Source organism: Trichosurus vulpecula, chromosome 4 (genome assembly GCF_011100635.1).
Source record: "Trichosurus vulpecula isolate mTriVul1 chromosome 4, mTriVul1.pri, whole genome shotgun sequence".
Classification (NCBI taxonomy): Eukaryota; Metazoa; Chordata; class Mammalia; order Diprotodontia; family Phalangeridae; genus Trichosurus; species Trichosurus vulpecula.
This window is the reverse complement of record NC_050576.1, coordinates 427,343,317-427,370,595: the sequence shown is the minus strand read 5'-3', so window position 1 is coordinate 427,370,595 and position 27,279 is coordinate 427,343,317. Positions and strand designations below refer to the sequence as shown.

Here is a 27,279-nt window from a genome sequence, read left to right as displayed (position 1 = left end):
AAATGACTCAGGCACTTTTGAAAATGCAACAATTCCAGCTACACAATCAACCTACCACACCAAGGCTACTTCCAAACATATAGTTGGCCAACTGAAATGAGTTACAAAATGTTCATGGATGCACTTCCCTCGCATGTCAGAAAAGAGCAATCTGTCGGAGGAGAAAGAGGGAATGGGATCCAAGGTTTAGTGTTGACTTTTGTGAGAATGGCCACCTCTACTAGAAAAGAACAAAAGAGAGAATGCAAAATGAATATAAGGGAGTTTGTATGTAGAATAAAGGAAAGGAGAGCACTCGTGTTGAATGGCCTCTATTTTCTCAGATGGCATCCTCCACTGAGAATGAGGAGTTAAAGAGTGTTGTGAAAGGCTTGAGGAAGAGGTTTAGAACAGCTGGCCTCGGAAATGTGAGCGTCAATTAGAGAAGAGTAAAAGAGTATTTTGTGGGAGTGAGGCACAGTTGAGATTAGAGAGCAAAAATTTGTAATAGAGTCAGCATGGTTGTGTGGTTTCCTCCAGTAACATTCAACCACGTGTTAGTAGAAGAAGAAACAGATGGTGAAGTGTGAATCATTTAGGAGGAGTCAAAGTGCTGATGTTCACCACATTTATCATTGTACCTGAAATCACACTCTTTAGGCATCAACCTATTTCATCTACACATTAATTCCTATGCTGAGTCATTTCAGTCTAGTTTCATTCTCTTCCCTGTCTCTCAGGTGCCCTATGATGACTTGCGCTACCTCTTTGGTGAGATTATGTATGGAGGCCACATCACAGATGACTGGGACAGGAGGCTATGTAGAACATACCTGGAGGAATTCATTAAACCAGAAATGTTAGAAGGAGAAATGTTTCTGGCTCCAGGGTTCCCACTTCCAGTCAATATGGACTACAACAGTTATCACCAGGTAATCTTCCCATTTATAGTCCGGATTGTGCAATGTGAACTTTACCTCCCTGGGTTTGTTTCCTCTGCTTTACAGTGAAGTGGTGAGAGGTAGGACTAGAAAGTTTCTAAGGTTCCTTCCAGACTAACATTCTCTGGAAAGCATAATGCTTTTAGGGTGTTCCAGCAGTATTTTCAGAGTCATTTTGGAATGACCATGCTGGAATGACTCTCAGAGTCCTCTTTTCCCACTTAAGAAAGTTTATTGAATTCCTAAACTCAGCTTATATTTAGTCATTAATCTCAAATTGGTTCATTTTTATCACAAGGATTTCAATTCTTATTTAATGTATATGTTTCTCATTCCCAAATACAGTATCAGAGAAATGTATTTTGTTGCTTTAATTTTAAAAATGACTAAGACATGAACAGAAGCAAATTCTCAATAAAGAATTTAACCCACTTCTCCTAAGTTCATAATTTTCATCTGCAAACTTTTCAATGGATCACTACTTTGTGGACCTTCTACCCCGCTGATGCTTGCTAACCATTGCAAAAATGATTAAGCACTGAAAAATTGTACCTATGGGCAAAAGCAAAAGGAGACTGGGTTACATAAAGGAAAAGGAAATAAATTTTAAAATCATTTAGATTAGATACACAGAAACATGATTTATTGATATTGAGATAAGAAACTTATAGAATCTCTTTCTCTTGATTTCCCTACAGTCCTCTGATAGACATAAAATTAACTGGATAGCTAGAGAAGAGGCGTCACACATATGCAGACCACATGTGACTCCTAAGTGCACCCTACACCAGATTACAATGCAGTTAACAAAATAAAAATATAATAAGACACAGATAATATTACATTTTAAAACTAAGTCACTATGAGGCCAACAGGGATCCTTATGTACAGATGAGTGGCCCTCCATTTCTATTTAGGTTTGATACCACTGAGCTAGAGGATAGGCAATGAGGAGCACCATCTTAGAGGTTTCTGAGGAACATCTGTATTCCTTAGGTACTCTAAGCCTGATTTGTCTTGAAGAGAAAACGGATGATCAAGTTAACTATGATGAGAAAATTTTCCTATTCCAACTTATTACTCAGAAATCAACAAGTATTTTATGTAAATATTTTATCTATGTTCTTTTTTCATTATCACTTTCCAATGGCATCTTCACCTCAATAGAACATTTCTTAGAAAAAGAAAACTAAGAACTAAGCAAAACAGGGCAGCTAGGTGGCACAGTGCGTAGAGCACCAGCCCTGGAGTCAGGAGGACCTGAATTCAAATCTGGCCTCAGACACTTGACACATTTACTAGCTGTGTGACCTTGGGCAAATCACTTAACCCCAATTTCCTGCCTTCCCACTGCCAAAAAAAAACAGAAACAAAAAAACAAGAACTAAGCAAAACAAATCATTGTATCGGTAATGTCAGGAAACACTTCATTCCACATCCATAATCTACACCATCTGTCCACTGAGAGGGAGGCATGAAACCCCTGACACTTCACTGAAACCACAATCAGTTACTGCACTGTCCAGAGTTCTGATTTGTTTTAATGTCAATCAACAAGTCTTTAGTGAATGCTTTACCTTTTGCCCAACACCATACTTGGTGCTATAAGGCTACAAAGATATAAGGAGATGTGTTTTGTGCCACTAAAATAATACTTGTAAGTCAGTCAGTAACTATTTATTAAATGCCTATATGCCAGGCACTGTGCCAAACACTAAGAACACAAAGAAAGACAAAAGACAAGTTTCTGCCTTAAACAAGCTCACAATCTAATGGGGGAAGATAACACATAAAAAGAAGTTAAAATGCAGGGAAAGGTAGAGGATAACTAATGTGGGGGCATGATGAAGTCCAGAGGAGTACAGTTGGGGAGGAAATAAAGAAACAACTAGCCTGGACCCCCTCCTTAAATGAAGAACCTGGGAGAAACTCCCCACTATTTAATTTCCACCCTCTCCAATCCCAGGGAGATTGAAACCCAGGCCAGAGGGTACTGTAGAGGTATGAGTTCCAGGGCTGATGTGATCCACAAAAAAAAAGTTAGAAAAAAAATTAGTATTGAACTATGAGGCTAAGATTGATTTTAAGTACAGTAGCATGAGCCCAGAACATGGGGGTATGATGTGTCTTTGAGGGAGAGTACATCCCAGGTTTTTTTTTGCAAAATGTACTCTGCATATAAATTAAATAAATTAGGTGACAATATTCAGCCTTATTGTACTACTTTTCCAATCTTAAATCTATCAGTTCCATGTTGCTTCTTGACCCGCATACAGGCCCCTCAGGAAACAAGTAAGATGATCTGGCACTCTCATCTCTTTGAGTACTTGCCATATTTCGTTGTGATCCACACAATAAAAGGCATGAGTGTAGTCAATGAAATAGAAGTAGATGTTTTGTGAATGTTAGCAATTTGGTCTCCAGTTCCTTTGCCTCTTTGAAAACCTGCCTGCTCATCTGGTAATTCTTGGTTCACATATTGCTACAGCACAACCTTGCTTAAGCCTGTGAAATGAGAGCAATGATATTGTTCAATAATTTGAACATCCCTTGGCATTGCCCCTCCTGAGGATTGGGACATAAACTGATCTTTTCCAATCCATTGGCCATTGTTGAATTTTCCAAATTAACTAGCATGTTGAGTGCAGGATTTTTTACAGCATCATCTTTTAGGATTTCAAATACCTCAGCTGGAATTCCATCACCTCCACTAGCCTTGCTGTTAGCAATGCTTCCTAGGGCCCACTTGACTTCATTTTCCAGGATGTCTGGCTCTAGATCAGTAACTACACCATTGTGGTTACTGGCGATATAAATAACTTTTTAAAATAAGTAAATATTATTTCAGTTTTACCCGAACTACATGTAAAAGACAATTTTCAATGTTCATTTTTTTAAGCTTTGAGTTCCAAATTCTATCCTTCCCTCCCTCTCCTCCTCTGTCCCTGAGATGGTAAGTAATCTGATATAGGTTATACATGTATAATCATGTAAAACATAGTTCCACATCATCAAAATTGAGCACACTCTTTCAGGCAAGGAGATGGACATTCAATGAAATAAGGGAATTCCAGACCTTTCTGAAGAAAAGGCCATCGCTGGAAAATTTGATCTTCAAATACAAGACCCAAGAGAGCCATAAAAAGGTAGGAGAAAAAAAAGAAAAAAAAACCTTGTTAATCAACAAGGACAAATTGTTTACATCCCTATATGGGAGGATGATATTTGTTAATCTTAAGAATGGTATAGTCAGTACAACATCTAAGAGGGATATACAGAGACAGAGGGTGTGGGTATAAATTAACTGATGGGATGATAAAAAACTTCATTAAGGGGTGTAAAGGGATTATAATGGGAGAAGTAAGGAGGAGGCAGAAAAGGGTAAATTACAATACATGAAGAGGCAAAAAACATTATAGTAGAGGGAAAGAAGGGAGAGAGAAGAGCACTGTTTGAGCTTTACTCTCATTGGATTTGGTTCAAGGAAGGAATAACATACTCTGTTAATTATAGAAATCAAACGTAAAAAAAAAAAAAAAGAAATCAAACGTGCCCTACAGGCAGTAGGAGGAGAAAGGGAAAAGAAAAGGGAGAGGTGATTAGAAGGGAGGGAAGAAGTAGTAAGGGAAAAGGATAAGATAAGGGGGGACTGACAGGGAGGGAATATTGAGGGAGACAGTGGTCAAAAGTAAAACTCTTTTGAGGAAGGGAAAGGAGAAGGGACAAATAAAAGCATAAATGGGGGGGGAGTAGGATGGAAAAAAAGACACAGATTGTAATCATAACTGTGAATATGAATGGGATGAACTTTCCCATAAAATAGAGATGGATAACAGAATAGATTAAAAACCAAAATCCTACAATATGTTGTTTGCAAGAAACACATTTGAAACAAGGGGATACACACGGTAAAGGTAAAAGGCTAGAGTAGAATATATTATACTTCAAATGAAGTAAAAGAAGCAGGGGTAGCAATTCTAGTCTCAGACAAAGCAAAAGCAAAGATAGATCTAATTAAAAGAGATAAGGAAAGAAACTATATCCTGATAAAAGGCACCATAGACAATGAAGTAATATCATTACTTAACATATATGCACCAAGTAGTATAGCATCAAATTCCTAGAGGAGAAGTTAAAGGAGTTACAGAAAGAAATAGACAGCAAAACCATATTAATGGGGGACCTCAACCTCCCCCTCTCTGAACTTGATTAATCTAACCTCAAAATAAACAAAAAAGAAGTTAATGAGGTGAAAAGAATTTTAGAAAAGGTAGATATGATAGACCTCTGGAGAAAACTGAATGGGGATAGAAAGGAATATACTTTTTTCTCAGCAGTACATGGCTCATACGTAAAAAGTAACCATGTACTAGGGCATAAAACCTCACAATCCAGTGCAGAAAGGCAGAAATAGTCAATGCATACTTTTCAGATCATGATGCAATAAAATTTATTTGTAATAAAGGACCATGGAAAGAAAGACTAAAGATTAGTTGGAACTAAATAATCTAATCCTGAAGAATGAGTGGGTCAAAAAACAAATCATAGAAATTATCGATAACTTCATTCAAGAGAATGAAAATAATGAGACAACACAACAAAACTTATAGGATGAAGCAAAAGCAGTTCTTAGGGGAAGTTTATATCTCTGAATGCTTACATGAATAAAATAGAGAAGAAGGAGATCAATGAATTGGGCATGCAACTGAAAAAGCTAGAAAAAGAACAAATTGAAAATCTCCAATTAAATACCAAATTAGAAATACTGAAAACCAAAGGAGAGATTAATAATATTGAAATCAAGAAAACTATTGAACTAATAAGTAAAACTAAGACCTGGTTTTATGAAAAAAACCACTAAAATTGATAAGTCTTTGGTCATTTTGATTAAAAAGAAAGAAAGAAAACCAAATAACCAGTATCAAAAATGAAAAGGGTGAATTCACCTCCAGTGAAGAGGAAATTAAAACAATAATTAGGAATTATTTTGCCCAATGGCATGCCCATAAATTTGATAATCTTAGGGAAATGGATGGATATTTACAAAAATATAAATCCCTATTTAACAGAAGAGGAAGTAAAATACCTAAATAACCCTATATCAGAAAAAGAAATTGAACAAGCCATCAGTGAACTCCCTAGGAAAAAATCTCCAGGCCAAATGGATTTACAAGTGAATTCTATCCACATTTAAAGAACCATTGATTCCCATACTTTACAGATTATTTGGGAAAATAAGCGAAGAAGGAGTCCTACCAAATTCTTTTTGTGACACAAATATGGTACTAATACCTAAATCAAGAAGAGTGAAAACAGAGAAAGAAAATTATAGACCAATTTCTCTAATGAATATAGATGCAAAAATGTTAAATAAAACATTAGCAAAAAGATTACAGCAACTCATCATGAGAATAATATACTAAAACAAGGTAGGATTTATTCCAGGAATACAAGGCTGGTTCAATATTAAGAAAACGATCAGCATAATTGATCACATCAACAACAAAACTAGCAGAAACCATATGATTATCTCAATAGATGCAGAAAAAGCTTTTGACAAAATACAACACTCAATCCTATTAAAAACACTAGAAAGCATAGGAATAAATGCAGTCTTCCTTAAAATCATAATTAGCATCTACTTAAAGCCATCAGCAAGCATTATATGTAATGGGAATAAGCTAGATGCATTCCCAATAACAGCAGGAGTGAAACAAGGATGTCCATTATCACCCCTATTATTCAAGTTGGTACTATAAATGTTAGCTTTAGCAACAAGAGAAGAAAAAGAAATGGAAGGAATTAGAATAGGCAAAGAAGAAACTAAGTTATCACTCTTTGCAGATGATATGATGATTTACTTAGAGAATCCTAGAGAATCAAATAAAAAACTGCTTGAAATAATAAACAACTTTAGCAAAGTTGCAGGATCTAAAATAAACCCACATAAATCCTTGGCATTCCTATACATTACTAACAAAGCCCAACAGCAAGAGATAGAAAGAAAAATTCCATTTAAAATTACTGTAGACAAGATGGCGGCTGGTGAGCAGGGACTAGAGTGAGCTCCATACCCGAGTCCCTCCAAAAACCTATAAAAAATGGCTCTGAACCAATTCTAGAACGGCAGAACCCACAGAACAGCAGAGGGAAGCAGGGCTCCAGCCCAGGACAGCCTGGATGGTTTCTGGGTGAGGTCGATCCCACACGGAGCTCGGAGCTGGGAGCTGGGAGCTGGGAACGGAGTGGAGCAGAGCCCAGACTGAGCGGCGTGGACCATCCAGACCAGAAGCCGGGCGGAGGGGGCCCTAGCGCCCTGAATATGTGAGCTGCGGCAGTTACCAGACCCCTCGACCCACAAACACCAAAGACTGCAGAGAAGGTTAGTGAGAGAAGCTGCGGAGTGGAAGGAGTTCGCGGTTCGGCTTCCAGCCCCGGGGGCAGCGGAGGTGGGGCAGCTCCAGCTGTTGTTACTTCCGGCTCAAGGCCCACCTGGTGGGAGGAATTAAGTGGCGGATCAGAGCAGGAGTGCAACAGCCTGCTGAAGATCTAAGCCCAGTCTGGACTGGGGGTTCTTGGGGAAGGAGGAGTGCGGGTCTGACAGAGCTGGCACCTCCCCCCCAAACGTGGAACATAGAACTCGTTAGTCTACAAGCAGTCATACCCCACTGAAAAACTCAAGGGTCAAGTTAGTTGGTTGGGAATATGGCCAGGCAGCAAAAAAGCGCCCAGATTCAGTCTCAGACTTTGGATTCTTTCTTTGGTGACAAAGAAGACCAAAACATACAGCCTAAAGAAGACAACAAAGTCATAGAGCCTACAACCAAAGCCTCCAAGAAAAACATGAACTGGCCCCAGGCCATAGAAGACTTCAAAAAGGATTTGGAAAAGCAAGTTAGAGAAGTAGAGGAAAAATTGGGAAGAGAAAAGAGAAGGATGCGAGAAAACCATGAAAAACAAGTCAATGACTTGCTAAAGGAGACCCAAAAAAATACTGAAAAATACACTGAAGAAAACGACACCTTAAAAAACAGACTAACTCATGGCAAAAGACCTCCAAAAAGCCAATGAGGAGAAGAATGCCTTGAAAGGCAGAATTAGCCAAATGGAAAAGGAGGTCCAAAAGACCACTGAAGAAAATACTACTTTAAAAATTAGATTGGAGCAAGTGGAAGCTAGTGACTTTATGAGAAACCAGGATATTATAAAACAGAACCAAAGGGATGAAAAAATGGAAGACAATGTGAAATATCTCCTTGGAAAAACCACTGACCTGGAAAATAGATCCAGGAGAGAGAATTTAAAAATTATTGGACTGCCTGAAAGCCATGAACAAAAAAAGAGCCTACATATCATCTTTCAAGAAATTATCAAGGAGAACTGCCCTGATATTCTAGAGCCACAGGGCAAAATAGAAATTGAAAGAATCCATCGATCACCTCCTCAAATAGATCCCAAAAACAAATCTTCTAGGAATATTGTCGCCAAATTCCAGGGCTCCCAGATCAAGGAGAAAATACTGCAAGCAGCCAGAAAGAAACAATTTGAGTATTGTGGAAACCCAATCAGAATAACCCAAGATCTGGCAGCTTCTACATTAAGAGATCGAAGGGCTTGGAATGCGATATTCCGGAGGTCAATGGAGCTAGGATTAAAACCTAGAATCACCTACCCAGCAAAACTGAGTATCATGTTCCAAAGCAAAATATGGATTTTCAATAAAATAGAGGACTTTCAAGCTTTCTCAGTGAAAAGACCAGAACTGAATAGAAAATTTGACTTTCAAACACAAGAATCAAGAGAAGCATGAAAAGGTAATCAAGAAACGGAAATTGCAAGGGACTTACTAAAGTTGAACTGTTATGTTTACATTCCTACATGGAAAGATGATGTGTATGATTCATGAGACCTCAGTATTAGGGTAGTTGAAGGGAATATGCATATATGTATGTATATGTTTATGTATATATACAAGTGAATGTGTATGTATGTATATATCTATGTGTATATGTATGTATGTGTATGTATGTGTATATATATATGTGTGTGTGTTTATATATTTTTATATATATATGTATATACATATATGTAAAAGAGAGAGAGCAGACACAGGGTGAGTTGAAGATGAAGGGAAGATATCTAAAAGAAATAAAATGAAATTAAGGGATGAGAGAGCATCATACTGAGAGAGGGAGATAGGGAGAGATAGAATGGGGTGGATTATCTCGCATAAAGGTGGCAAGAGGAAGCAGTTCTGTGGGAGGAGGGGAGAGGGCAGGTGAGGGGGGAATGAGTGAACCTTGCTCTCATCAGATTTGGCCTGAGGGGGAATACCATACATACTCAGTTGGGTATCTTACCCCACAGGAAAGAAGAGGGAGGAAGATAAAAAAAAAATAAAAGGGGGGGGATGATGGAGGGGAGGGCAGATGGGGGTGGAGGTAATCAAAACAAACGCTTTGGAAAGGGGACAGGGTCAAGGGAGAAAATTCAATAAAGCGGGATGGGTTGGGAAAGAGCAAAATGTAGTTAGCCTTTCACAACATGAGTATTGTGGAAGGGTTATACATAATGATACATGTGTGGCCTAGGTTGAATTGCTCAACTTCTTAGGGAGGGTGGGTGGGAAGGGAAGAGGGGAGAGAATTTGGAACTCAAAGTTTTAAAATCAGATGTTCAAAAACAAAAAAAGTTTTTGCATGCAACTAAAAAATAAGATACACAGGCAATGGGGCGTAGAAATTTATCTTGCCCTACAAGAAAGGAAGGGAAAAGGGGATGAGAGGGGAGGGGGCATGATAGAGCAGAGGGCTGACTAGGGAACAGGGCAACCAGAATATACACCATCTTGGAGTGGGGGGGAGGGTAGAAATGGGGAGAAAATTTGTAATTCAAACTATTGTGAAAATCAATGCTGAAAACCAAATATGTTAAATAAATAAATTTAAATTAAATTAAAAAAAATAAAATTACTGTAGACAGTATAAAATATTTGAGAGTCTACCTGCCAAGACAAATCCAGGAACTATATGAACACAATTACAAAACACTTTTCACACAAATAAAGTCAGATCTAAATAAATGGAAAAACATCAGTTGCTCGTGGTTAGGCTGAGGTAATATAATAAAAATGACAATTTTATCTAAATTAATTTACTTACTTAATGCCATACCAATCAAACTACCAAAAAATTATTTTATAGAGCTGGATAAAATTATAACAAAATTCATTTGGAATAACTAAAAGTCCAGAATATCAAGGGAGTTAAAGAAATGCTAGGGAAAGTAGCCTAGCCATACTAGATATTAAACTGTATTATAAAGCAGCAATCATCAAAACTACTTCGTACTGGCTAATAAAAAGAGTGGTGGATCAGTGAAATAGAATAGGTTAGGTACACAAGACACAGTAGTCAATGACTATAGCAATGTACTCTTTGATAAACCCGAAGAGTCCAGCTTCTGGGTTAAGAATTGACTATTTCCACAAAAACTGCTGGGAAAACTGGAAAATAGGACGGCAGAAACTGGTCATGGACCAATATCTGACACTATAGCAAAATAAAGTCGAAATGGGTTCATGATTTAGATATAAAGGCTGATACCATAAGCATTTTGGGAGAGCAAGGAATAGTTTACTTGTCATATTTATGGAGAAGGGAAGAATTTATGACCAAACAAGAGATAGAGAGCATTTCAAAATGCAAAATGGATAATTTTGATTATATTAAATTGACAAGTTTTGTACAAACAAAGCCAAGCAACAAAGATTAGGAGGGAAGCAGAAAACTGGGAAAGAATTTTATAACCGGTGTCTCTGATAAAGGCCTCATCTCTAAAATATACAGAGAACTGAGTCAAATTTATAGGAATACAAGTCATTCCCCAATTGATAAATGGTCAAACGATTTGAACAAGCAGTTTTCAGAGGAAGAAATTAAAGATATCTATAGTCATAGGAAAAAAATGCTCTAAATCACTATTGATTAGAGAAATGCAAATCAAATCAGCATCTCTCCTGTCCGATTGGCTAACATGACAAAACAGGAAAATGATAAATGCTGGAGAAGATGTGGGAAAACAGGAGCATTTTTACATTGTTGGTGGAGTTGTGAACTGATCCAGCCATTCTGGAGAGCAATTTGGAACTATGCCCAAAGGGCTATAAAAAGGTTCATACCCTTTGACCCATCGATACCACTTCTAGGGTTGTATCCCAAAGAGATCACACAAGTGGGAAAAGGACCCATATGTACAAAAATATTTATAGCGGCTCTTTTCGTAGTAGCAAAGAATTGGAAATAAAGGGGATGCCCATCAATTGGGGAATGGCTGGACAAGTTGTGGTATATGAATGTAATGGAATACTATTGTGCTATAAGAAATGGGGAAGATACGGACTTCATAATAACCAGGAAAAACATACATGATATAATGCTGAGTGAGTGGAGCAGAACTAGGAGAACATTATACACAACCACAGATATATGGACTCTGTGATGACTAACCTTGATAGACCTCACTTTTCTCAGCGATACAAGATTCCAAGACAATTCCAAAGGACAATTCCAAGACAATTCTCATGAGGGAGAAAGCTATCTACATCCAGAGAAAGAACTATGGTGACTGAATGCAGATTGAGGCAAACTGTCTGCTCTCCTTTTTTTTTCTTTTGTTTTTGTTTTCTTTTCTTTTTGTTTTTTGATTCTGTTTCTTCTTTCTCATGATTCATTCCATTGGTCGTAATTCTTTACAACTTGACTATTGTGTAAATAAGTTCAATGCGGAGTTATATGTAGAAGATGTATCAGATTCCATGCTGTCTTGGGGAGGGAGGAGGAAGTTGGGGGGGGGGAGAAAATCTGGAACTCAAAATCATGTGGAACTGAGTGTTGTAAACTAAAAATAAAAAATCTTAATTTAAATAAATAAATAAATAATGTGCATGCCCTTTAACCACTTCTAGGGCTGTATCCCAGAGATCACACGAGTGGGAAATGGACCCGTATGTATAAAAATATTTACAGTAGCTCTTTTTGTAGTGGCAAAGAATTAGGAATCAAGGGGATGCCCATCAATTGGGCAATGGCTAAACAAGTTGTGGTATATGAATATAATGGAATACCATTGTGCTATAAGAAATGAGGAGCAGATGGGCTTCATAACCTGGAAAGACATGACCTGATGCTAAGTAAGGGTAGCAGAATCAGGAGAACCGTTATATACGATTACAGACACACAGTATCTGTGATGATTAACTTTCATAGACTTAGCTCTTCTCAGCAATACAAGGTTCTAAGCTCCAAAAGATTCATGATGGAAAAAGCTATACACATCCAGAGAAAGAATTATGGAGTCTGAATGCATATTGAGGCAAACTATTTGCTCTCTCTTTTTTTCCCTTCTTTTTTGATTTTGTTTATTCTTTCTTATGGTTCGTTCCGTTGGTTATAATTCTTCTTTACAACATGACTATTGTGTAAATAAGTTTAATGTAAAGGTATATGCAGAACCTATATTAGATTATATGCTAACTTGGGGGGAGGGGGAGGAGAAGAAGGGGGAGAAAATTTGGAATTCAAAAACTTGTGGAACTGAGTGTTGTAAACTAAAAATAAAAAATAAATTTTAAAAAAAAGAAACTTCTAATATATGCCCCCAGTAAGACAGTCTGTAATAATGGACCAGGGATTAGGGTTCCCAGCCTGCAACCAAGAAGGAAATTTACCAATGAATATCAAAACTACCAAAATTGTTTCACTATACACTTAGACCACAGAGGGACACAAGAAAATACATATGTCTGGGTTGACTACATTTTTATAAAGCAAAAGTTGGTATAAAGTAAAACAGCTTATGAAAATCAAATGCAAGCCAAAACTTATTAATGAACAAGCAAGCGGAGGTAAGGCAGTTCAGTTTCCTCACATTCCTAACAAGTCTTCTGCCCTGACCACTCTGTGGAATTGTCAAAAATATATAGAACAGTCTTACACCTCTCCTAGTGCCCTGGGAGGGAAAATCACTGTTGAAGCTGCTCCCAGCAGGCTTCTAGCTCCACTGCTAGTAGCAGACCCCACCCTTTTCTATCTCTAGTGCCTTGTCAAGTCCTCTATCTCTCCCTGCCTCACATGGGACTTTTAGATCGACAGCACTACCCCAAGAGTTTGTCTAAACAGTTGATGCACATTAATCATACATATACACACACACTCACTTTAATATTAATTGCAAAGGTAGAAGGAGGATTAAAGAATTATATACAAGTTAATTGAATTCATGAAACTCAGTTGGTTCAATCACCATTTAACTAATCCCTGGCTTTCCTCTGGCTCTTGTTTATAAGTCCTAGTGGCTTAAAGGACTGCTTGCCTTTTTGTAGGTCTCTGCTACAGAGACCCTTTATGGTCACTGCTACAGATAAATCCATTGCTAACCTGGGTTTCTCTACATTGCTACAATCCAGAACTTGGCTCTCACTGACTATTAGTTTCTTTAAGGATAAAAGACTGCTATGCATGCATCTATGGAGTTTCTGCTTTCTATGGCCAGTTTGCTGGATTTTTTTCTTTTACAAAACAGAAGAGCACATACCTGTTTTTTTCTTTTCCTTGTCATTTCCTCTCTGTTTGATTCTATAGATATCACTTTTTTAGTCAAGAAAAGTGTATTTTTTAATCGTACACTTCCTTTTCCTTCATTATCAATACTCAGTGAACAATGAATGGCTTTTCTCCACAGCTTCTGATGTCTTAACCTGCTTTTCTGCTGACACAAAGCTTTTGCTCCTTTGTATATTTGAAAAGTCTATTTGAAGAAAATAAAAAAATGGTGATTTTTTTATAATAGTTTCATCATATCTGCATTCCTACTTTTCATGGTGGTACTCCAAGTAGTTTGTGAGGCCTGGGTTTCCAGGATTATTATCTCTAACTGCCCTGTCAGTCCCCTAACCATATCAAACAGCTTTCACTCATGGAGCTTTACTCCATTTACTCAAATTAAGCACACTTAGATAATATTCAAATGGGCACTAAGAGATTTATGATGTTTTCTCCACATTCAGCTCTAGAAACAGAAATGTGATATAATCTTGGCAATTTTCTCCAATCATCATTAACAGCTTCCAGGTGTCATTTAAACCCCATTCCTATTTTTTGCTATGACAGACTGAAAGGCCCCATTCTAACTATGAGAAGGGTTTTTGCATCAGGATTTTTCCTAGAAATAGTATTTCTGTGCTGTCAGTGACAGGAGTGAAAAGCAGGATGAAAATCTCATCTTTCTCAAATTTTAATTTGACATAAACTCATGTGAGCATTTTAATGCTTATCAGCTACCTCCCCAGATAGGCGATGTGAGGAAGTAGAAAAAGTACTAGATATGGTCACCAAATACTTTAAGTCCCAACTCTACCACTTAATTTGGGCCATGATTTTGCACCAATCACAATTTCTAAATGGAAATGTGATACTATGCATGCTGCCTGCTTGGTAGTTTTATTATAAGGGTCAAATTAGAAGAGCGAAAGTATTCTGTAACCACAAAATAATATAGATGAGAGCTATCATTACTGCCAGACCTAGGCATCACCATCCCCAAGTCAGATGTCGGGTGAAAAAAATACAAGGCAAAAAAAAAATCAGTCATCTTGATTTTTTTTTTAAATTCCTCCAATGGGGCCTATAGCCTTCTCAGACTTCTAGCTCATTATTGATTCTGTGTCTCTCTCCTTGGGGCAGGTAAAAGCCTTTCTGGCTGAAATATTAGAGAGGATAACTGAAGAGTTTAACATTACAGAGTTGATGGCTCGGGTAGAAGAACGTACCCCCTACGTTGTGGTCACCTTCCAAGAATGTGAACGAATGAACCTCCTTATCAGAGAAATTCAGCACTCATTGAAAGAACTAGATCTGGGCCTGAAGGTAAGTGAGCTCCTGGTGAGGGCTCATCAGTAGAAAGAAAAGGTAGTCCCCCACAGGAAGAAAGAAATATACATGGAAAGAAAAGACTAACAGTTCCAAAGCAAAGTAAACTTGTCCAAGACTATGGTTCACTAATGGGTGAAACTAATGATGCTTAGGATAACTGGAATATACTGGGGAAGCTAAAGTTGATTATTGGGGCTGACCCAATGATCCAGTACAACTCAGAGCAACTCCTGGAAATTCCACTGATCCCAGAAAGGTATTTTCACAAACTAACCAGAAGCAAACAAAAAAACAAATTACATCATTACCACAGTTGACCCAAAAAAAGGATTGAAAAAATTCACCTCCTTCCATTCATTGCAAAGATGGGAGAGCTATGGATGTGAAATGTTACATATACTATAAGACATGGTTGAAATGTTGGTTAGTTTTACCAAACTAATTTTTTCTCTTCCCTTTTTGACCTTTGTTATTATCATAGGATCATAGATAAGTTACCTTATCCAACCCTTCATTTTACAAATAAGGTAACTGAGACCCAGAGAGGTTAAGTGGCATATCTAAGGCTAAACTAGTAGTAAGCCTGAATGCTCACTTCTGGGGTATATTACACTGAAGAGTCCTTTCATGTATGACTTGGACAAGATGGCCCCTTTCAAAATCTCAAATTCTATGATCCCACGAAGTAACAGAGAGGGGATTCTCAGAATCCATAATTCCTGAGTTCAGCACTACATTTATGCTCTCAATATAGCTACTCGCTCAGAAGATGCAGGTCTCAACCCATCTATCCTGTCATCATGTATGACTAATGGACATATCCTCTCACAAATCTTCCATGAAGTTCACCCAACATGTCTTCTTTTAGTCCTTTTTAGGACTGTGTCAGTACCAATGGAATATTCAAGCTATCAGTTATCATTTGCTCTTACTGGGTGACCAATAAGTCTTCCACAGTTCTTCGTTTGTAATATACTGTAACCTACTCCCACCTACAATTCACCTCTTCAGATGACCACCAAATTTAAACATTCAAAAATTGTGGCATCCCATGATAGTGTGAAGGCTCACTGAGTAGGTGAGGCAGGGAGGGATATATTTGAAAGCAAATGTGATTGTAAAAGTCAAATATATAGATAAAATGCAGAAAAAATATAAAAATAAAATTGACTCAATAGACAGCATCCTGCCACAGAAGAAGAGAATCAAAGATTCTGGGGGCAACCAGCATCCAGATTAGTGGGAGAACATAAACCCAGAGAAAAAATTTCACGAGAAATAGAAAAGCAGATGATTACGGGGAAGGCAGTGGGTAGAAATAGAACAAAGAATAAGAGAATTTCTACCATAGGGCAATACTTCTATCCTCTCTACCTCCTGTAAGAATCGATACTTCTAAGAGTACTTCTGGGTACAACAGAAAAGGAGGAGAAAGACAAAAGGTCTACAATTCCACAGAAAGGATGGAAATCAAATCAGGTATTTTAGAAGCTTTAATTCCATGAAGAACATGGAATTAAATTATTTCCTAAAGAAGAGATAAATAAGTACAAAGACCATGAATCAAAGGATAAAAGTCTAGAAAAGACAGAATTGAAAGCAAATTAATGAAGAGGAAGAGAAACAAAAAAATCCTAATTCAGAAAAGTAATATTAAGGACCAATGGGGAGAATAAATTGCTGTCTCTCCCATAGTCACCTCAAAACAACCAAACAACTATAAAATAGTGTCCCAGAATAAATCATGGAATATCAGGGTCTTTTCCAGTGAGTCCTGTCTTCTCATTATGTGGCCAAAGTATTTAAGCTTCAGCTTCAGCTTTGATCTTCCAGCCTGAATTAATTTTTTAAAGTATTTACTGATTTGATCTTGCTATACAAGAGCCAATGGAAAGATGGGGTGGAGCCTGGGAAGCTTGGAGGATCAGCAAGAAAAGTCCTTTTTACTACAGTAAAAAGGGAGTGCAGTCCAGGATAGGAAGAGTCCCAGCAAGCAAGCAGCAAGCCCCACCTCAGCAAACGAGTGGGAGAGCCTGAGCCTCAGTGTGGTGGAGCAGGCAAACACCAATGCCACAACCCCTGTGTGCCTTAGCATAGCCAGGGGAACCTGCAGACTCCAGCTCTGAGAACCACCACATGATTTGTCACAGCCCTGGGCAGGTAGGCATCCTCCAATGGCAGGACCTCCACATGCTTCAGTGCAGCCCAGGGCAAACAGTCATCCTCCAGGGGCCAGACCTACCCATGCTTCAGGTAGTATTTTCGTCAGTGGTCTTTTGGACCTCCTTTTCCATTTGGCTAATTCTGCCTTTCAAGGCATTCTTCTCCTCATTGGCTTTTTGGAGCTCTTTTGCCATTTGAGTTAGTCTATTTTTTAAGGTGTTGTTTTCTTCAGTATATTTGTCAGTATTTTTTTGGGTCTCCTTTAGCAAGTCATTGACTTGTTTTTCATGGTTTTCTCGCATCCTTCTCATTTCTCTTCCAAATTTTTCCTCTACTTCTCTAACTTGCTTTTCAAAATCCTTTTTGAGCTCTTCCATGGCCGGAGACCAGTTCATGTTTTTCTTGGAGGCTTTTGTTGTAGGCTCTTTGACTTTGCTGACTTCTTCTGGCTGTATGTTTTGGTCTTCTTTGTCACCAAAGAAAGATTCCAAAGTCTGAGACTGAATCTGGGTGCATTTTCGCTGCCTGGCCATGTTCCCAGCCAACTAACTTGACCCTTGAGTTTTTCAGCAGGGTATGACTGCTTGTAGAGTAAAGGGAACTATGTTCCAAGCTTGGGGGGATGCGCCAGCTCTGCCACACCAGCACTCCTCCTTCCCCAAGAACCCCCAACCCGGACTGAACTTAGATTTTCAGCAGGCTTTTCACTCCTGCTCTGATTCGCCACTTAATTCCTCCCACCAGGTGGGCCTGGGGCCAGAAGCAACTGCAACTGTAGTTCTATAGCTGCCCCACCTCCGCTGCCCCCGGGGTGGTGGCTGAACCGTGAACTCCTTCCACTCCCGCAGCTTTTCCCACTAACCTTCTCTGTTGTCTTTGGTGTTTGTGGGTTGAGAAGTCTGGTAACTGCTGTAGCTCACTGATTCAGGGCACCAGGGCACCCTTCACCCGGCTCCTGGTCTGGTTGGTCCGCACCACCCACGCTGGGCTCTGTTCCACTCCACTCTGCTCCCAGCTCCGTGAGGGGTAGACCTTACCCAGCGACCATCCAGGCTGTCCTGGGCTAGAGCCCTGCTTCCCTCCACTATTTTGTGGGTTCTGCAGTTCTTCTCTGTTGTCTTTGGTGTTTGTGGGTTGAGAAGTCTGGCAACTGCCACCACTCACTGATTCAGGGCGCTAGGGCCCGCTCCGCCCGGCTCCCGGTCTGGTCGGTCCACGCAGCTCACACTGGGCTCTGCTCCGCTCCCAGCTTCGTGCGCGAAAGACCTCACCCAGCAACCATCCAGGCTGTCCTGGCCTGGAGCCCTGCTTCCCTCTGCTATTTTGTGGGTTCCACAGTTCTAGAATTGGTTCAGAGCCATTTTTTATAGGTTTTTGGAGGGACTTGGCAGGGAGCTCATGCTAGTCCCTGCTTTCCAGCGACCCCCTACCCATGCTTCAGTGTAGCCCCAGGGAAACACAGAAAAACTCCACTGGGCCTTAGCACACACTGAACACCACCATCAGGACCCCAGCTCAGCACCAGGTATACTGCCAGACTCTTATAGCTTCCAGCAGCACCAGTCAACCCCACCCCTGAAGTGCAGCCCCAGACATGAGGGTCCTCACTGGGCCTCAGGGCAACATCAGTACAGCAGCAGGTAAACAGCCATGGCTTGCAACCACTGGCACAAGAAGTCAGAAATAGTGCCCCTTCCACCCTGGAAGCAGAGCTCAAATTTAAAAGAAAGGAAAAAGGTGAAAAAAGGGGAGGGGGGGAATGAGCAGCAGGAAAAAAATAATCTGACCATAAAAAGTATTATGGTGAAGACCAAGACACAAACTCAGAAGAGGACAACAATGTCAAAACATCTATGGGCAAAACACCAAAGAAATATGGAAAGTCATCTCAAGCCCAGAAAGAACTAAAAAAGGAGCTTAAAAATCATGTAAGAGAGGTAGAAGAAAATGGGGGAAAGAAATGACAGCGATGCAAGAGAATTATGAAAAAAGACTCAATAGCTTGGAAAACTACTTAAAAAGTAGAATTAGCCAAATGGAAAAGGAGGTGCAAAAATCCACAGAAGAAAACAACTCCTTAAAGAGCACAGTTGAAAACAAAAAAAGTACAATTGGCCAAATGGAAAAAGAAAGTACAAGAGCTAACTGAAGAAAACATCACCTTAAAAGTTAGAATTGGGCAAGTGGAAGGGAATGACTGTGAAACATCATGAATCAAACAAATTCAAAAACATGAAAAAATGGAAGAAAATGTAAAATACATCATGGGAAAAACAACTGACCTGGAAAATAGATCCAGGAGAGGCAATATCAGAATCATTGGATTACCTGAAAGCCATAATCAAAAGGAGAACCTGGACAGCATCTTTCAAGAAATTATCAAGGAAAACTGCCCTGATGCCCTGGAACCCAAGGGCAAAATAGGCATTAAAAGAATCCACCAATGACCTCAGGAAAGAGATCCCAAAATAAAAACCCCAAGGAACACTATAGCCAAATGTCAGAACTGTCAGGTCAAGGAAAAAATACTTCAAATGGCCAGAAAGAAACAATTCAAATATTGGAGAGTGACAATCAGGATCACACAGGACTTGGCAGATGCAACACTAAAGGATCGGAAGTCATGGAACATGATATTCCAGAAGGCTAAGGAGCTAAGACTACAACCAAAAATCACTTACCCAGCAAAATTAAGCATAATACATCAAGGAGAAAAATGGTCATTCAATGAATTTCAAGCCTTCATAAGGAGAAGACCAGAAATAAACCAAAAATCTGGCCTCAGTATCAAGACCCAAGAGAATGATAAACAGGTAAAAAGAGAGAAGAAAACAGAAGGGATTCAATGAGCTAAACTGTTTACATCCCTACACAGGAAGATAATACTTGTAACTCTTATAAAGTATGTCACTAGGGGGCAGCTAGGTGGTGCAGTGAGTACAGCACCAGCCCTGGAGTCAGGAGGACCTGAGTTCAAATGCGGCCTCAGACACTTGACATGCTTACTAGCCATGTGACCTTGGGCAAGTTACTTAATCCCAATTGCCCTGCCTTCCCCCCTCCAAAAAAAGAAAAAGAAAAAAAAGTATATCACTAACAGTACAAATAGAAGGAATAAATAAACATAGACAGAGGGTACAGGTATGAGGTGTATTTGAGGGAATGACTGTTTCAACAATCCGGCTAGCAGCTGCTGTGGGGGTGAAAAACCAACAACAACCAGCTCACGGAATACTGCAAGCCCAGGTTCTTTTGATCTGCTTTACCAAGGAAAGCAACGTTAAGGGGTTGACAATCTTACTTTAATCCAGCATACAAATATCATTCACTTAGTTCAGGAGAAAAAACCAGCACCCTGAACTTCAGAGCAAATATAAACAAATTACAAACATCAACAGACAGACCTTGTCTGATTGAAATCCCAATTCATAGTTACCAGTTTAACCAAGTCCGAACATCCGGGTAAGCTGGAGGGCTCTTAACTACAGCTGCCCAGAGTCTCCACATCAGTGCACCACCAAGAGTGACAGCCCTAAGCAAATAGCTCTGTCTTCTCTTTTTATTCAGTTTCAGATGTCATCAAACGTCATCTGAGCAACCAGAACTTAGGCTCCTTTTGATTGGCTCTGGTGTTAACACCTCCCTTCATTGGCCCCACCTGGAGCCCCACCTTAGTTACCAATTCACACCTACATAGGCTTAGCACCTAATAAGACTCAGTCAAAGACACTGAATTAATCAAAGGAAACAAAGGCCAAGGTCTTCAAGGATCCCCAATACAATGACAAAAAAAAATAAGGGATGAGAAAGGGGAGTAAAATGGCACAGAAGGAAAGGAAAGGTAGAATGGGGCAAATTATCTCACATGAAGAGGTGAGAGAGACCTACTACAGTGGAGGGAAAGATGGGAGGGATGGGCATTGCTTGAACCTTACTCTCCTCAGTTTTCCCTCAAAGAGGGAATCATATACATAATCAGATGAATATAGAAACCTATCTTACCCAATAGGGAAGTAGGAGGGGAAGAGATAAAATAAAGGGGGTGGGAGGTAGGGACTGACAGAGGGGAGGGCAGTTCAGGGGAGGTGGTAGACAGAAGCAAAACATTGGTGATGTGGGAAAGGGTGAAAGAAGAGAGAGGACAAACAGGAGAAAGAATAAGATGTAGGGAAATACACAGGTAGTAATCATCATGGTGAATGTGAATGGTATGAACTCTCCCATTATATGGAAGCAGATGGCAGAGTGGATCAAAAGCCATTATCCTACAATATGTTGCTTATAAGAAACACTTTTGAAGTAGAGAGACACACACAGAGTAAAGGAAAACCTGGAAAGACTTGTGTGAACTGATGCAAAGTGAAATGAGCAGAACAAGGAAAACATATACACACTATCAGCAATATCATGTGATGATCAACTATAAATGATTCAGCTTTTCTTAGCAACACAGTGATACAAGATAAATCCAAAGGACTCACAAAGGAAAATGCCATCCATACCCAAATAAAGAAATGACGGATTCTGAAAGCAGATTGAAGCATATTTTTTTCCCACTTACTTTATTCTTTCTCATTTTTTTTTTACTTTTTATCTGTTTTTAGTTCCACAACCATGATGAGTATGGAAATATGTTTTATATGATGGCATATGTATAAACTATATCAAACTACCAACCATTTTCAGAAGAGAGGAGGGGAGGAAGGAGGGAGGGAGAAAAAATTTGGAACTCAAAATCTTGTAAAAATGAATGCCAAAAATTTTTCTTGATTTGTGATTGTGGGGGAAAATAAAATACTATTTAAAGCAAAAATTAAATTTTAATTTTAAAAAGTAATAGAAAGGACAAATGGAGGAAAATATCGATTTAACTCTCATAACTTCAGATGTAAATGGATTAAATAATCCAATAAAATGAGAGTGATTAGAAAACAAAACCCCAAAATCAGTTAATTACAAGAAATACCCACAATAAAACAAAAATACAAATGGAATAAAGATGAGGAGCTGGAACAAAATTTACTATGCATCAGGTAAATAAAAAAAAGCAGGAATTACAATCATGCTATCAGAAAACATTACATTGTGCTGACAAGAAACAAAGACAATAAACCAGTAACAGTATTAAATGTTCCAAATGCCTTAGCATCTAAATTCATTGAGGAAAAAATAACTGAATTACAAAAAGATTCCAACAGCAACAGTAGAAGAGTAGGTTTTAATTGCCTTTTTCAGTTTTGGACAAATCTGACACAAAGATAAACAAAAGGAAAACTATGAAATTTTTTTAAAATAGCTTGAAAAACTAGAGCTAACACACTTATGGCATCTTCTAAATGAGACTGCTAAAAAAAATATTTCTGAGCACCAATGAAACTTTTATAAAAATTTACCATGTATAAGGGTACAAACTACAAAGAAATGTAAAAAGGAAAAAATATCTACATATCATTTATAGACTACAACACAATAAAAATTACAATCAGTTCAGGAAGAACAAACAAAAGATACACACAAAAAAGGAGACTTATCAATGAAACCTTAAATAACGAGGAGGTCAAAAAGCAAATCATAGTAATAATTAATAATTACGAGAAATAAAATTGTAAGAATGAAGTAACATTCCAAAATTTCTGGAATGCAGCTTATGTAGTCCTCAGGGAAAAGGTTGCACATTCCATTAAAAAACCCAGTAAAATAGAAAAAGAGGATTAATGAATTGAATGTGCATTTTAAAAATTAAAAAGCAAACAAATAATCCAAAAGTAAGTTCAAAGGAGGAAATATTGAAAATTAGAGGAAAATTTGAAAACCAAAAAAGACTGTTATTTGAAAGGCCAAGAAACCTTTTGCCAACTTGATTAAACAGGAGAGGGAACAAAATTAACAAAATAGTAATTGACAGAGATGCAATCATGACAAAATCAGAAGAAATAAAAAGAATGATCAGAATCTAATATGCACAGTTATATGCTAACAAAACTGAAAACAAAAAAGAAACATGGGAATACTTTCAAAATATAAAATACCCAACTCAAATGAAGATCTTATATAATCTAATCTTAGAAAAGGAAATAGAACTACCTATAGAAGAACCTGTAGAGGAAAGAAAATAACTCCTGGTCCTGATCAATTCTGATAAACTTTAAAGCACAATGACTATCAATACTACAAAAATTATTCTCAAAAATTGAGAAACAGAGGAGCAGCTAGGTGGTGCAGTGGATAAAGTACTGACCCTGGAGTCAAGAGGACCTGAGTTCAAATCCACTCTCAGATACTTGCTAGGTATATGACCCTGGGCAAGTCACTTAATCCCATTGCCTCCAAAAAAATTTTGAGAAAGAAAGCTCTCCTTTTATGAGATAAATATAATCTTAATACCTAAACCAGGGAAGAAAAAAGCAAAACAGAATAATAGACCTCCATCATTAATGAATATTGATTCAGAAATTTTAAATAAAATTCTGTCAAACAGTATACAGCAATTCATTCAAGAAATCATTTATTATGACCAAGTTGGATTTACACGAGGGAGGTAAGTTCCACATGAGCGAAAAAATCAACATAATTAACCATATTTTAAAATATCCCAAACCACATAGTTATCTCAATAGATGTAGGAAAAATATTGACAAAGTACAACACTCATTCATGCTTCAAAAAAAAAAAAAGCAAACTATGGGATCTAGGCACTGAGAGAACCTTTTAAACATCATATAAAGTATATATCTAAAACCGTATGTAATCATCATATAAAATGTTTTCCCAATAAATAGAGAAGCAAGGATGCCTCTTCTTCTGTTATAATTTTATATAGTTTTGAAAATGCCTGCAAAATAAGAGAAGAGAAAGATATTAAAGATGTAAAGATAGGCAAAGAGGAGATAAGACCATCCCCACTTTCTAGTTGAGGACTTAAAAAATCCTAGGGAATCCACAAAGATAATAATTGAAAAAATAACTTCAGCAAAATTCCAGGGTACAAAATAACATCAGAAAAATTGACAGTATTTCTATATAATAATAACAAAATCCACAGGCAGTAATAGATATGGAAATCCCTTTTAAAATAACTACAAAATGAATAAAATATTTGTGGATCTATCAAAGAACACAAAATACTGTATAGATTCAATTACAATGTGGTCTTTGAAGAAATAAACATTCAGGGAAATATTCAATGCTCATGGCTAGACTGTGCCAATATAATAAAAATGAAAATACTATCAAAGTTAATTTATAATTTTAATGCTATGCAATCAATCTAGTAGATACTCTACAAAATCTGATAAAATAATACCAAAATTCATTTAGAGAAACAAAAGATCTAGCACATCAGGGGAAATAATGAAGAAAAGAATAATACTTACATACCTCAAGCTATATTAAAAATCAATAGTCCTAAAAACCCATTTGGGATTGGTTAAAAACAGAGAAATAGATCAATGGGAGAATCAGGAGGAAAAGTGGAGTTCAAAAACCCAGTGTTCAATAAATTGCAAAATACAAATTACTTAAGACGTAACTCCCTAATTAATAAAAACTGCTGGGAAAAGTGGAAAGCAGTCTGACAGAGAAAATAGGCTTAAACCAACTTTCTACACCATATTTACTGAGACTGGTTCACAAGAACCAATTGTCAGATCTTCAGTAGGAGCATTTACACCTCAGAAATCAGCAAATGCTGTGAATCAGGGTTCCAATTATTGTTTTGTTAATTCGTGTAGACTTAAGAATATGATGGAGAAAATGTTAGTAATGCACATGTGACTTAGAAGTGCGTTGTGCAGCCAGTTAAACATTTGCCATATTCCACAATGAATTCAAATGGATCTGTGAACTTAATATTAAAGACCATACCACAAAAAGAAGAAAATTAGAAGATAAACAAGAATATATACCTTTCATAGCTATGGGTAGGAGAAGTATTCTTAACCAAACAAAGAAACAAACATAAAATAGGTGACCTCGACTACATGAAATTGAAAAACTTCTACATAAACAAAAGTAATACATTTATGTTAAAAAGGAAAAATCGAATGGGAAATTTTTTTGTATTACATTCCTTAGATTAGGTTTGGTACCGAAGATAGATAGATACAGACATAGATAAATATAGGAAATAGCTTTTGTTGATACACAGATCTCCCTGTCCCTGGCTACTTAATACAAACTTAATAGCTCATTTCCATTTTTGGCTGTTATGTTTCACTATGGATATACTGAACTTTCTGCCCCCTAAAATTCCCAGACCTTAACTGTCATTCAAGAACAAACCACAAAACATAAACAAATTTTAGAAAGAACTTTACTGGGTCATTTGGCACAGGTGAGAGCCAGGAAAAGATGTGGTTCCCTTTCAAGTCTTTGAGGGGTTACATTATACAGAGAGAAAGCAAGGGCACACAAGGACAGAATAGCTAAGTAGTCTGCATGTAGAGAGTTAGGCAATTTCCAGAACATGACAGTTTTCAGGCAAGGTTGCTCGAGATGTATATCAGCAAGTAAGTATAGATTTTCAATGTAGCTTGGGAAACCCAAAACACAAACTTTAGGTGGATCCAAAACAAATGTTTTAGGTGGATCAAAGACCTGGGAGAACTCAAAGCATTTCTTACAGCCATCTCTAGCACTATTAGAGAATCACTGAGGTCAATGGACATTTTAGGTTTAAATAGTCTCTGGTCATATAAAGTTAGATTTAAACAATATAATAATTAATAAGGTTTTCTGGACAATATAATGAAATATTTTCCCACATTATCAAATAAATTGCTATCTGGCTGTGTCCTCACCATCTTGTACTTGGGAATGTGGGGGTAGAGTTGGGGGGGGAGGGTTGTGTGTTTCCCAGGTGTAAGACTGTATTTATCCCTGTTAAGTTTTGTCTTCTAAGATTTAGCACAATACTCTAATACTCTAACGTGGTCAGATCTTTTTGGATCCTGATATATAACATGTTAGCTCTCCCTCCTGACTTTGGCTCATTTACAAATTTGATGTGTATAGTATTTATTTCTCAAAATCATCGATAAAAATATTAAACAGCAAAAGGGCAAGTACCAATCCCTGGGGGCACTCTGTTAGATATCTCCTTTGAATTTGACACAGAACCACTAATGACTACTTATTCAACCAGGTTAGGACAGTTAGGTGGTGCGGTGGATAGACTGCCAGACCTGGGGTCAGGAAGACTCATCTTCCTGAGTTCAAATCTGGTCTCAGACATTAGCTGTGTGACCTTGACACTTAATCTTGTTTGCCTTGGTTTCCTCATCTGTAAAATGATCTGGAGAAGGAAATGACAAACCATCCTCTTCCAAGAAAACCCCAAATGTGATCACAAAGAGTTAGATACAAATGAAAAATGACTGAAATGCAACCAGGTTCAACTCTATCATACTCTTCATCTTGTTCCCAAGAATAACATGAGAAATTTTTTTTGTTTCACTAAAATCCGGGTTAATGGTCAAAAGATATGAACAGTTTCAAATGATAAATTATAAACTATTGGCAACCATAAGAAAAATTACACCAAATCACTATTAAGAGAAATCTTAATTGCATCAAATCAACAATAAGGATTTATTAGCTGCTTTTAGTTGAGAACAAAATACATAGCTGAGATAATTTAGAAAGAAGTTTATTAAGTAATCCCACAAAAGGGGAGATGTGAAAAGGGGGTGGCCAACTCCCCCAGTGTCTATAAATTATACATCATATAGGATTCAAATAAATAAGGAAACTGATTGGCAAAAAAAAAAAAAGAGGCAGTTGCCAGATAAGATACATGGTTTGTTTGAGATTTATAATGCGAGAAAAATCCTTACATTCCTTGTATCAATCTTCATATCTGACTGGTTTTCTGATCAACCTAACCTGAGTTAAGCATTAAACAAATCTGGTCTCTAAGCAATAGGTCTAGTTTCCCAGCCATGCAGAGCTAGGTTCAAATAATGGAATAGAGTTTTCTCATAACTTCCTCCTTTTGGAGTTTTAAGCCCAACATTCCTATACTAGTGGAAACACAATTACGCAAGCTTATAGGTAAGTTAAGATTTACAATAATCTGAATCATGGAGGCATCTCCTTCATTGCTTATCACTAACTTATCAAGAGCTTGATAGAATATTCCTTTAAGGAGTGATAGGGACCAAGTAGGTAGCAACTCATAATCAGAGGGATCAAATTGGGTATCTGAGGCTATAAGTCAGAGGACTTAGGCTTGTACCAGGAAACAAGTGTGCTTCACAATAAAAGGA

The 27,279-nt window shown here is 37.8% G+C and overlaps 1 protein-coding gene across 1 annotated transcript in view; it reads left to right on the top strand.

Annotated features, from left to right (window-relative positions):
• LOC118847377 (dynein heavy chain 9, axonemal-like) overlaps positions 1–27,279 on the top strand; it is a 61,284-nt gene that overhangs the window by 15,991 nt on the left and 18,014 nt on the right. Inside the window, 3 exon segments of the mRNA XM_036755824.1 lie at positions 720–964; positions 4,012–4,066; positions 14,663–14,845. Coding sequence (XP_036611719.1) covers positions 720–964; positions 4,012–4,066; positions 14,663–14,845 — 483 coding nt within the window.